Source organism: Lichenostomus cassidix, unplaced genomic scaffold, assembly GCF_008360975.1.
Source record: "Lichenostomus cassidix isolate B80296 unplaced genomic scaffold, HeHo_3.0 HiC_scaffold_40, whole genome shotgun sequence".
Lineage (NCBI taxonomy): Eukaryota > Metazoa > Chordata > Aves > Passeriformes > Meliphagidae > Lichenostomus > Lichenostomus cassidix.
The window spans coordinates 1,762,600-1,775,155 of NW_028147459.1; the positions used below are offsets into that span (position 1 = coordinate 1,762,600).

The following is a 12,556-nucleotide window of genomic DNA, read 5'->3' on the forward strand; positions in this document are numbered from 1 at the left end:
CCCCCACAGCGGGATCCTGGATCCCCCCAAATCCTGGGGGAACCCCGGAATGTCCCAACGCCTCTCTGGGGGGGGTTCAGGGCTGCCAATCCCACCCTGGGGACCCCCCCGTGCCCCTCCCCCAACCACACCCTTCGGCTCCATCCCCAAATCCACTCCCCACCCCCAAAGGTGCAACACCCCAACCCTCCTCCCCACCCCCGAACCCCCCAATTGCAGCTCCCCCTCCCCCACTTCCAGGTCCCTCCTTTAACTCCCCTCCCCCTCCTTTTCATCCCCCCTCCCCGATTCACTCCTCCCAAATTCCAGTTCAACCCAATTCCCCAAAATTTTCCTTCCTTTTCGCTCACCTCCCCTCCCCGATTTGCTCCCGTTTCATCCTCCCAAAATTTTTCCCAATTTCCCATCCTCCCCAAAATTTTTCCCGATTTCCCATCCCCCTCCCCAAAATTTTTCCCCACTTCCCACCATCCCCATTGGTCCCCTTCCCAATTAATTCCCCCCTCCCCTCAATCCCCCTCCCCCGCCAGCATCAAGCACGGCCGGCAGCATCTCCCACCCCTCACCAGGACGTGACAGCGAGGGGCTGGGGGTCTCGGGGGAGCCCCCGGGGGTCCCGGGCATGGCCCGTAGGCTTCCAAATCGCACAGCAGCTCCACGAGGTCGAGCACGGAGCGGAGCGGGGGGCGGCGGGCCAGCACCTCGTGCCCGGGGGGCACCGGGCGGCCGCGGGCCACCAGCACTCGGAAAGCCAAGCCCGGGTTGAGCAGCACGGCGGCGGCGGCCATGGGCGAGCGGGGGCAGCGCTGCACTAGCCGCAGCCCCCGGGCTGGGCACAGTCCGGGCTCGTTGCCGCCCACCACGCCCCAGTGGGCTGGCAGGGGGATTTCGGCGAGTTCCTCCAGGAAGGAGCCGGGCCAGAGTTGGGGGGTGGGGGGCAGCGGGAGGGGCTGTGGGGAGAGGGGGTTGTTATTGGGGTGGGGGGCTTGCTGGAGTCCCTCAGATGTCCCTTGGGGTCTTCCTTCCAGCCAGTAGGACCTTTCCCCTTTGAGACCCCCCTAAAAAGCTGAGGGTTTTCTCAACCCAACTCACTGAGATCCTAAAAACCTCCCCCTAAAAGTCCCATTTCTCAGGACCTTTCCCCTTTGAGATCTCCCTAAAAACCCAAGAATTCTCCCTCCCCAAATCACCAGGACCCCAAAAGCCTTAGGATTTCCACTCCAGCCAGCAGGACCTTTTCCCTTCAAGACCCCCCAAAAACCTGAGGGTTTCCCCATCCCAAATCACTTGAGACCCTAAAAAATCTCTCCCCTGAAAGTCCAATTTCTCAGAACCCTTCCCCTTTGAGATCTCCCTAAAAACCTGAGGGTTTCCCCATCCCAAATCACTTGACATCCTAAAAACCTCCCCCTGAAAGTCCCATTTCTCAGGACCTTCCCCTTCTAGATCCCCCAAAAACCTGCTAAGAGTCCCCCAAATTACCAGGACCCTAAAATCCCCACTCCAGCCAGCAGGACCCTTCTCCTTTTGGACTCCCCCTAAAAACCTGAGGGTTTCCCAATCCTAACTCACTGAGATCCTAAAAACCTCTCCATAAAATTCCCATTTCTCAGGACCCTTCCCCTTTGAGATCCCACTAAAAACCCGAGGGCTCCCCCTCCCCAAATCCCCAGGAGCCTTGGGATTTCCACTCCAGCCAGGAGGACCCTTCCCCTTTTGGACTCCCCCAAAAAACCTGAGTGTTTCCCAATCCCAACTCATTGAGATCCTAAAAACCTCCCCCTAAAACTCCCATTTCTCAGGACCCTTCCCCTTTGAGATCTCCCTAAAAACCCAAGAATTCTCCCTCCCCAAATCACCAGGACCCCAAAAGCCTTAGGATTTCCACTCCAGCCAGCACGACCTTTTCCCTTCAAGACCCCCCAAAAATCTGAGGGTTTCCCCAATCCCAACTCACTGAGACCCTAAAAACCTCCCCCTAAAAGTCCCATTTCTCAGGACCTTTCCCTTTTGAGACTCCCCTAAAAACCCAAGAATTCCCCCTCCCCAAATCACTGAGACCCCAAAATCCCCAGGAGCCTTGGGATTTCCACTCCAGCCAGCAGGACCTTTCCCCTTTGAGACCCCCCAAAAACCTGAGGGTTTCCCCATCCCAAATCACTTGAGACCCTAAAAAATCTCCCCCATAATTGTCCAATTCCTCAGGACCCTTCCCCTTTGAGACCTCCCTAAAAACCTGAGGGTTTCCCAATCCCAATTCACTTGACATCCTAAAAACCTCCCCCTGAAAGTCCCATTTCTCAGGACCTTCCCCTTCTAGATCCCCCAAAAACCTGCTAAGAGTCCCTTCCCCAAATTACCAGGACCCTAAAATCCCCACTCCAGCCAGCAGGACCCTTCTCCTTTTGGACTCCCCCTAAAAACCTGAGGGTTTCCCAATCCTAACTCACTGAGATCCTAAAAACCTCTCCATAAAATTCCCATTTCTCAGGACCCTTCCCCTTTGAGATCCCCCTAAAAACCCGAGGAATCCCCAACTCACTGAGACCCTAAAAACCAACCCCATAAAACTCCCATTTCTCAGGACCCTCCCTAAATCCCCTTTAAAGCCCCCCATGGACACCCCCAACCCCTTCCCAAGACCCCCCAACCACCCAGAGCCCCCCAGGACACTCTGAAGAGCCTCAGGATCCTCCCGAATTCCTCGAGACCCCCAAAATCTCCCACCCCCCCCTCCCCGAGGGGTTCCCACTTCTCCTCACCACTCGTCTGCCTCCCTCTTCCTCCTCCTCCTCCTCCTCCTCACTCTCATCCAGCACCACCAGCTGGGCCGGGGGGGGCCGGGGAGGCACCTGGGGGGGGAAATTTGGGGTGAATCTAGAGGTTTTGGGGGTCAGGGAGCACCCGGATTTTGGGGTTCCCCCCTTACCGGCACCAGGGACGCGCTGGGCTGCGGCTGCTCCTGCTTCACCCGGGGGGTGGCGGCGATCAGGACCCCCAAATCTCCGGGGGGGGGCTGGAAAGGAGAGGGGGGTTATGGGGGTCTCAGGTATTTTGGGGAGGGGCTTTGGGGGTGGTCGGGGTCTCACTCACCCTTTCGGGGGCGACGCTGGGCTCGGGGGGTTCTGCTTTGAGGCGAGGGGCCGAGGCGATGAGGAGCCCCAGCCGGGGGTCCTGGGGGGCAGGGGGGGGTTAGATTTGGGGTCCAGCTGGCCGGGGAGGGGGGCCAAGGTGGGTTGGGGGTCTCACCTCGAGGTGGGGCAGGGGTCCCACCTCCTCCTTGACGGGGCAGAGGCGCAGGGGGGGTCCCGGGAGGGGCACGGGGCCTTGGTCAGCCCCCCCCAGAGGGTCCTCTTTGACCTGGCGGGAGGGAGGGGACAGAGAGGGGGAGGGGCACATCAGGGGACCCCCCAGATTACGGCAGGTCCCCCCTGGTGACCCAGGTGACCAGGAGGGACCCCCACCCCCCCCAAAGAATAGGGACCCAGGTGTCCCACACCTCATCCCCCGTGGGGAAACTGAGGCACACACACGAGCCTTGGGGTCACAAGGCGGAGGAGGGGGGGGGGGGACCGAGGCGTCTGGTGGGGGGTCCCCAAAACCCCCTTTCTGGGGTGGGGGTGGGGTACCTGGACACCTGGCTCCCCTCCCCCCACGCCTGGGTCCCCCGAGGAGGGGGAGGGGAGGGTGAGTGCAGAGCCAAGCAGCGAAGCAAGCGGGGAGGGGAGGGTTATTTACGAGGGGTGGGGTCCCGTGGGGTGGGAGGGATATTTTGGGGGGTGATCGGGGTCCCGTTACCTTGCGGGGGGGGCGGGGCGGGCGGCGGCTCCGGGCGGCGGCGCGGGGGGGCCGGGGGGGTCGGCGGTGGCGGCGGGGCCTGGACGAGGGGAGGGGGAGGGGGCGGCCGCTCCAGGGGGACCCCCAGCGACCCCCCCCCACCGGCAGCAGCCGCCTCTGCGCCAGGAGAGAAACCTCAGAGCTGGGTGGGGCACCCCAAATTGCCAAAGGGGGGGGTGAGGAGGATGTGGGGGGGACACAGGGATAAACCCCACCCCCGGGTGGACCCAGCTGTCCGAGGGACCCCCTCCCCCCCAAAAAAAGGGACCCAGGGTGAGCTCCCCCAAAGCCAAGCGATGCAGGAAGGACCCAGGCGTGCAGGAAACCCCCCCAAAAACAGGACCCAGGCGTCTGGGTGCCACCTGGGAGCCGATCAACCCCACCCTCCCGTCCTAAACTGGTCCATACTGGTCCAAACTGGGACGGGCAGGGTGGAGCCTGCGTGCCTCAGTTTCCCCAGCCTGAGGTGTGGGGAGGGGCCGGCTCGGGGCTCGCTGGGAGGTTACTGGGAGGCACTGGGAGGAAGCACCGGGGCGGGGGGGGGAACCCACCATGGCACAGCGCAGGCACTGCCTCCAGCGGCACTTCTGGCGCTTGAGGTTCTGCCCCCCGAACTTGGGCTTGTCCTGGCAGAAGTCGCAGCGGCCGCAGTCGGCCGGACGCCGGCAGGCTGCGCACACCCCGCAGCGCCGGCTGGCCCGGCTCCTCACCCCCCGCTGCCGGCAGAGAGCGGGGTCACCCCCCCGGGCCACCAAACTGTCCCCAAAGCGCGCCTCGGGATGGGGGGGAAGTTAGTGCGGGAGCGGCTATTAGGAGCGTTACGGTACATGCGGTGGTATTAGAAGTATTACGGCAGCCAGGCGGCGAAAGCGGGTTAGGCTAAAGGCAGGGTGGAGCAGCTATTAGGGGTATTAGGGTAGCTGAACCCCAATATTTGGGGCTTTACGGTGTTTGCACCCCACTATTACAGTACCTTATATATCCTACTATTCGGTCTACAGAATTATTAAGAACGTTATGGCAACCAGGCCCTGCTATTAGGGGTATTGTGGTACCTGAACCCCACTATTAGGGGTATTGTGGTACCTGGACCCCACTATTAGTGGCATTAGGGTACCCCAACCCCCACATTTGGGGTCACTCAGACCCCACCCTCAGCTGTGAACAGCTCTTGGGGTGTCACGGTAATTCAGCCCCAGCATTAGGGGTATTACGGTAGCTGCACCCCACTTTTTGAGGTGTTTGAATGAACAGATATTCCAATATTCAGCCTTGGAGCAGCTCATAGGATCATTACGGTACCTGCACCCCATTATTCCGGGGGTGAACCCCAGCATTAGCAGGTGGAACATCTATTAGGACCATTACGGTACCTGCACCCCATCATTACCTGAACCCCAATATTGCCCCTTTTCTACAGGCCCTTATATTAAGGGCATTACGGCCTGCCCAGCCCCTAATAGCTGCCCTGGGAGGGGCGGGGCTAGGAAGTGAAGGGGCGGAGCTAACAGGAAGGGGTGTGGCCATGATCTGTCACTCACCCCACCCCCACCGCGGGGCCCGGGGGGCTTCGGGGGTCGCCCTGGCTTCTTCTTCTCCTTCCCTTTGGTCAGCGGCTTCTGAGAGGGACTGGGGGTCAGTGGGGTGGCCTGGGGTGTCCAGGGGGGTCTCAGGTGTGACCAGGGGGGTCCCAGGTGTGTCCAGGGGGGTCTCAGGTGTGTCCAGGGGGTCCAACTCACCCTGTGCCTGGTGCTGGAGGCATCGCTGGGCTCCCGATCCACGGGGGGCTTCCATTTCTGGGGGGAGAAATTCGGGGTGAGTGGGACATCCAGGGGTCTGGGGGTCTGCCATCCCCCCCCCGGGGGTCCCACACTCACCTCAGTCAGGGGTTGGGGGCTCTGGGTCTTCTTGGCCGCCCTCGCTTTCTGGGGGGACACAAGTTAGGGGGGTCAGGAGGTGACAACAGGGACTTGGGGACACCCCAGGGTGACACTGGGGCAGGCAGAGAGGAGGGGAAGGTGACAGGGGGTCCTTGGGGATGAAAAACCGGTGGTCAAGGAAGGGGGGGGAAGGTCAGGGAGTGACCAGGGGTGGTGTGGGTGACTTTGGGGGGGGATGTCCCACCCTGTGGGGACACCTGGGGACATGTCCCACCCTGAGGTGACACCTGGGGACATGTCCCACCCTGGGGTGCAGGCAGAGGCACCTCAGGCAGCGCCATTAGCACTTGAAGGGAAGGTCAGGGGGTGACCAGGGGTGACACCTGGGGACATGTCCCACCCTGGGAGGACACCTGGGGACATGTCCCACCCTGTGGGGACACCTGGGGACACGTCCCACCTCGGGGTGCAGGCAGCAGCACCTCAGGCAGCGCCACTGGCACTTGAATGGAAGGTCAAGGGGTGACCAGGGGTGACACCTGGGGATATGTCCCACCCTGTGGGGACACCTGGGGACACATCCCACCCTGAGGTGACACCTGGGGACACGTCCCACCTTGGGGTGCAGGCAGCGGCGCCGCAGGCAGCGCCACTGGCGCTTCAGGCCCGGCTGCAGTCGCCGCAGGCAGATGCAACAGCTGCCGCAGTCCTCGGTGCTCAGGCAGCCGGCGCAGGAGCCGCAGCCCAGGCTCTGTGGGAACATGGGATAACACGGGATAACATGGGGTAACATGGGTGGACACGGGGAAATATGGGGCGATGAGAATAAACGTGGGTGAACATGGGATAACATGGGAGAACACGGGTGAATGTGGAGCCAAAGAGAAGGGACAAAGGGACAGGTAGGGCAGGAGCCACAGCCAGGTCCCTCAGGGAACACAGGTTATCATGGGATAACACAGAATGGGACAACACAGGTTATCATGGGATAACACAGAATGGGACAACACAGGTTATCATGGGATAACACAGAATGGGACAACACAGGTTATCATGGGATAACACAGAATGGAATAACATAGGTTATCCTGGGATAACACAGATTATTATGAGATAACAGAACAGGATGACATAACACAAGTCATCATGGAATAACAACAATTAACACTTGCCAATAACACAGAATAACAAAAGATAATACCAAACCCACAAATTAACACAGATTAACATTAATTAACGTGGCTTAGCACAGCCCCATACATGTCCTCAGATGAGGGAGGGGACATGAGGATGACACAGAGAGGGACAAACAGCACAGGCGGGTGACAGTGACACTGAGAAGGAGGTGGTTTTGGTGATGTTGTGAGGTGATGGTGACATTTTGGGGTGATGGTGACATTGTGGGATTCTGGGGACATTTTGGGGTTCTGGGGACATTGTGGGGTGACGGGGACATTGTGGGGTTCTGGGGACATTGTGGGGGGTGATGGTGACATTGTGAGGTGATGGGGACATTGTGGGGTTCTGGGGACATTGTGGGGGGTGATGGTGACATTGTGAGGTGATGGGGACATTGTGAGATTCTGGGGACAGTGTGGGGTTCTGGGGACATTGCAGGGTTCTGGGGACACTGCGGGGCTCTGGGGACATTTTGGGGTGCCGGTACCTTCTTGACAATGCGCAGGCAGCGGCGCAGGAGGCACTTGGAGGTGCGGGTGGGGACATTGTGGGGGGTGATGGTGACATTGTGGGGTTCTGGTGACATTCTGGGGCTCTGGGGACATTTTGGGGTGCCGGTACCTTCTTGACAATGCGCAGGCAGCGGCGCAGGAGGCACTTGGAGGTGCGGGTGGGGACATTGTGGGGGGTGATGGTGACATTGTGGGGTTCTGGTGACATTCTGGGGCTCTGGGGACATTTTGGGGTGCCGGTACCTTCTTGACAATGCGCAGGCAGCGGCGCAGGAGGCACTTGGAGGTGCGGGTGGGGACATTGTGGGGGGTGATGGTGACATTGTGGGGTTCTGGTGACATTGCGGGGTTCTGGGGACATTGTGGGGTGCTGGTGACATTCTGGGGCTCTGGGGACATTTTGGGGCGCCAGTACCTTCTTGACGATGCGCAGGCAGCGGCGCAGGAGGCACTTGGAGGTGCGGGTGGGGCCGGAGGGACCCCCGGGCGGGTTGCGGCTGCAGGCGCTGCAGATCCCGCAGTCCTCGGGGATGCGACAGGCCTGGCACGAGCCACAGCCCACCCGCTGTGGGGAGGGGGTGTCAGGGGGGTGGGGAGGGGCAAAACAGCCCCCCAAACCCCCTGAGGGATCTGGGGTAAGCTGGGGTACCCCCAAACTCCCACCCACCCCGAGGGATTGGGGGTACCTTGTAGAATCGCTGCTCCCGGTTGAAATCTCGTCTCTGGGCTGGGGGGAGATGGAGATTGGGGGGGTCAGGGTTACCCCAATTTACCTGAGACCCCCACAGGGCACCCTGACCCCCCCTCCCAGACCCCCTGAACCCCCCAAAAATGGTGCAAAACAGAGGAAATAGGAGGGGAGGGAAGATCAGGGAGAAGGAGGAGCGAGAGGAAAGTTCAGGGAAATGAAATGATGGTAATGATGGGGTTGAAGCAATTCAGAGCATGATGATGATGATGATGATGGTGGAGAGATAAGAAATCTCCAAGGAATGAAGCACAGGAAGGACAGGAAAATGAAGAAAAGGCTCTGAGGAGGATGAGGAGGAGGAAGAGGAGGCTCTGAGGCCGAAGCTCACCACGGCAGTCAGGGCAGAGCCAGCGGCAGCGGCGCTGGGGGGGCAGCGAGACCCCCGGGAAGAGGCTCTGGCAGCTGGCACACAGCCTGTGGAGGAGGGGGTGGCGTTTTTTGGGGGGCTGGGGGGTCCTGCAGCCCCCCCAGAGCCTCCAGCCCACCCCCCGAGTGACCACCCCCATCCCCAACCCGCCCTCCTTGGAGGCAACACCCACCCTTCCCCGGGACCCCCTCACTCTCTGAGAGTTCCAGGGACCCCCAAGCCCCCCCTGAGACCCCCCAGCCTCTCCAGAGATCCCCCAGGGAGCCCCAAGCCCTCCCAGAGGCCCCCCAGCCCCCCAGAGATCCCCCAGGGACCCCCCACCGAGACCCCCCAGCCCCTCACAGACCCTCCAGGAGCCCCCAGAGACCCTCCAGAGACCCCCCCAGAGACCCTCCAGGGATCCCCAGAGACCCCAAGCCCCCCCAGAGACCCTCCAGGGAGCCCCAAGCCCACCCAGAGACCCCCCGATTCTCCCCCACTCACGCCACCACCCCATCCTGGGGGGGCTCCGGCGGCGGCCGCTTCCGGGTCCTGCGGAGAGGGGGCGTGGCTTCGGCTCGAGGGGGCGGAGCCTCGGCTGAAGGGGGCGGAGCACGAGCCAGCAGGGGCGGAGCCGCAACAGAAGGGGAAAATGCCTGTGGGGGCGTGGCCTGGACCGGCAAAGGCGTGGTCTCCTGTGGAAAGGGCGTGGCTTTCTCTGTCTCAGCCCCGCCCACCTCCACCTCCTCCTCCTCCTTCTTGAAGATTCTGGGGGGTTCCGGGAGGGGCTCGGCGGGGAGGATCCATTTGGGACTTTTCCTGGCCTGAAAGGCAGAAAATTGGGGGTAAAAATGTGGAGGGAGAACCCCCCCTGTGACCCCCCCAGCTTTAAGACCCCCTCCTCATTCATTTAAGGAGTTTGCCTGCCAATTTTAGCATCTCAACACTTCCCCCATACTGTCATTCCCCCTCCCCAAATTCTTCTGTTATGGGGTTCCCATTTAACCCCATTAATCCCCCCCACCTTTTTGGGGTCCCCCGATTTGATTTCCCCCTCCCCAATTTAGGAACAAACCTCCCCACACCCCCCAGGGGAGCTCCAGACTTCCTTCCCCAGGGTTTTTTTGCATTTCCCTGATTTTTGTGATTCCCTCCCCAGGGATTTTTTGCATTCCCCTGATTTTTTTGCATTCCCCTGATTTTTGTGCCCCTTCCCCACATTTTTAGGGACTCTCATCCCCCTTACCCGGGTGGGACCAGGTCGCTCCAGCCCTGATTTGAAGTCGAAGTTGCTCAGGTCATGCCCGGGGCCGAGGAATCGCCTCAGCTCGATTTTACTGCGGAACTTCTGCCCTGTGGGACTGCCGGGGGTCTCGGGTCAGAGAGACCCCAAAATCCCCCGGGGGGAGCCCCAAAAATCCCACGGGGGGAGCCCCACAATCCCACGGGGGGAGCCCCAAAATCCCGCGGGGGGAGAGCCCCAAAAATCCCACAGGCGGAGCCCCAAAAATCCCGCGGGGGGAGCCCCAAAAATCCCGCGGGGGGAGCCCCCAAATGCCAAGGGGAAACAGGGAAGGAGACCCAAAACTGGGGGGAAACCCAACACAGCTCAGGGAATCCCAAAGCTCCCTCTGTGATCTTAAAAAGGGCATTTTGAGCCCCAAAACGGCCTGGGGTGGGGTTGGAAAAATCGGAGGGGATTGGAGATATTTTGGGGGAAAGGGGATCGCTGAAGTGGCCACGAGGGGCTCCTGGGGAGGGTGATGGTTTAGGGGCTCTGAAACCCCCCCGGGGTGGGGGAGCTGAGGGAGAAACCCCCAAACTGACAGGGGATGGAGTTTAGGATGGGAAGGAGGAACACGTGAGGGAGAAAGGGCAGAGCTGGCGCCACCCCTCTGGGGTGAGGTGTCGGGATAAAGGAGGTGACAATGGGAGCTGGGGGAGGAGCACCTCCTGTAGTAGGTGTCGCTGCGGCCGCTGGTGGCTCCGGATTTACGAAAAGCTTCGCGGCGTTGCCAGCCCGGGCCCAGCGCTGGACACTCGGCCCAGCCTTCGGCCATCCTGCGGGGAGGCTGTAGCCCGGGGTGAGGGGTTAGTAAGTGAAATGACCCCAAAATGTCCGCAAAATGTGCCCAAAATATCCCTAAAATATCCCCAAAACATACGAAAAATATCATCAAAATATCCCCAAAATATACCAAAAACATCATCAAAATATCCTCAAAATATCCCTAAAATACCCCCAAAATATCCCTAAAATATCCCAAATACATCCCCAAAATATCCTAAAAATATCCCCAAAATATCCCCTAAATGTATCCCCAGAATATCCCCAATATATACCTAAAATATCCTAAAAATATCCCCAAAATATCCCCTAAATGTCCCCAAAGTATCCCCAAAATACCCCCAAAATATCCCCAATATATGACAAAAATATCCCTAAAATATCCCCAAAATATACCAAAAATATCCTAAAAATACCCCTAAAATATCCCAAAAATATCATCAAAATATCCCGAAAATATCCAAAAAATATGCCAAAAATACCCCCAAAATATACCAAAAATATCCCTAAAATATCCCCAAAATACCCCCAAAACATACCCAAAATATCCCAAAAAAAAACCCCAAAAACCCCCCAATTATCCCCAAATCCTCTTCCACGGACCCCAGGCCACGCCCCCAAACACAGCCAGGCCACGCCCCCTCCCCACGTGACCCATCACCTCCCCTCCCCCACACCAGGCCCCCTCCCCCACACAAACACATCGCCAAATCCGCCCTCCCCCACCGAAAACCCCCAAAATTCACCCTCCGCAAACCTTTGTGCTTTAAAACTTCCCTTTTCCCTCTCAAACGGCTTCTACCGCTCGTAAACTGCCCCCAAACTGCTTTTTCCCCTCACAAATAACACCTAAAGTCACCCTAACTGCCCCTAAACTGACCCTCCCCCTCACAAACTGCCCCCAAACTGCTTCTCTCCCTCACAAACTGCCGCCAAACTGCTTTTTCCCCTCACAAACTGCCCCCAAACTCACCCTGCCCCTCACAAACTGCCCCCAAACTCACCCTGCCCCTCACAAACTGCCCCCAAACTGCTTCTCTCCCTCACAAACTGCCGCCAAACTGCTTTTTCCCCTCACAAACTGCCCCCAAACTCACCCTGCCCCTCACAAACTGCCCCCAAACTGCTTTTTCCCCTCAAACTGCCCCCAAATTCACCCTAACTGCCCCTAAAGTCACCCTCTCCCTCACAAACTGCCCCCAAACTGCTTCTACCCTCACAAACTGCCCCCAAAGTCACCCTAACTGCTCCCAAACTCACCCTGCCCCTCACAAACAACCCCCAAACTCACCCTCTCCCTCACAACTCCCTTCCTCACGCCCTTTCCCCCTCACAAACACTCCCAAACCGCCTCCCCCGCCTCCCTCACGGCCCCCATTTCCCAACCGGCCGCGTCCCCCCGTTTGAATCCCTCACACTCCCCCTCCACCCCTCACCCCGCTCCTCTCCCACGGCCCCCCCAGCCCCTCACCGTTCCCATCCGCCTCCGCCTGTGGCGCAGCTCTTCCTCTTCCTCCTCCTCTTCCCCCTCCTCTTCCTTCTCCGGCGACGCCGCGCGGCCGCGGGGGGCAGAGTGGGCGGAGCTCCGGCCGGAAGCTGAAATGCCGGGCGGGAAGAGAAGGGGGCGTGATTTATAGATCACGTGGCGCGACATTGACCAATGGGAAAGGGCGCAGCGGGGAGGGCGGGGCGACAGGCGACCCGCGAGCGGCGGGCACGTGACCCACGTGGGCGCGCGTGATGCCGAAGGGGCGGGGCTATGCTAATTGAGTCTATATGTGGGCGTGGCTATGCTAATGAGGCCTGATGGTTCTTTTCGCCCCCATTGGGAGCTCCACACCCCAAAAATCCCAAAATTCCCCCAAAAAACCCCCAGGGATCCCTCCCAGCCCCCCCAAATGCTGCTCCTATTGCCCCCCCTGCCCTCTAAGGACCCCTTAAGTCTTCTCAGAGCTCTCCCACCCTCAGCTCCCCTAAAATTCC

At 59.7% G+C, this 12,556-nt stretch overlaps 2 protein-coding genes across 2 annotated transcripts in view; one reads left to right on the top strand and one right to left on the bottom strand.

The window, feature by feature from the left end:
- Nucleotides 1-12,556, top strand: part of CXXC1 (CXXC finger protein 1) — an 82,908-nt gene that overhangs the window by 47,609 nt on the left and 22,743 nt on the right. The gene's annotated exons all lie outside the window — the stretch shown is intronic.
- LOC146422498 (uncharacterized) lies at nucleotides 510-12,206 on the bottom strand. Its single transcript, XM_085046360.1, has 18 exons — nucleotides 12,045-12,206; nucleotides 10,456-10,577; nucleotides 9,752-9,866; nucleotides 9,010-9,329; nucleotides 8,488-8,573; nucleotides 8,095-8,135; nucleotides 7,824-7,973; nucleotides 6,334-6,468; nucleotides 5,715-5,762; nucleotides 5,577-5,633; nucleotides 5,379-5,456; nucleotides 4,389-4,553; nucleotides 3,799-3,954; nucleotides 3,250-3,360; nucleotides 3,094-3,174; nucleotides 2,930-3,016; nucleotides 2,763-2,852; nucleotides 510-950 (listed from the first exon to the last, which is right to left on the bottom strand). The coding sequence occupies exons 1-18, from the start codon at nucleotides 12,051-12,053 to the stop codon at nucleotides 510-512; spliced, it is 2,292 nt and encodes a 763-aa protein (XP_084902486.1). The 5' UTR covers nucleotides 12,054-12,206.

Coding starts and splice junctions, on each gene's coding strand:
- LOC146422498 (XM_085046360.1), bottom strand. Junction 6,469..7,823: donor GCCTGCGCATCGTCAAGAAG/GTACTGGCGCCC, acceptor ATGTTCCCACAG/AGCCTGGGCTGCGGCTCCTG. Junction 951..2,762: donor AAGAGGGAGGCAGACGAGTG/GTGAGGAGAAGT, acceptor CTCTCCCCACAG/CCCCTCCCGCTGCCCCCCAC.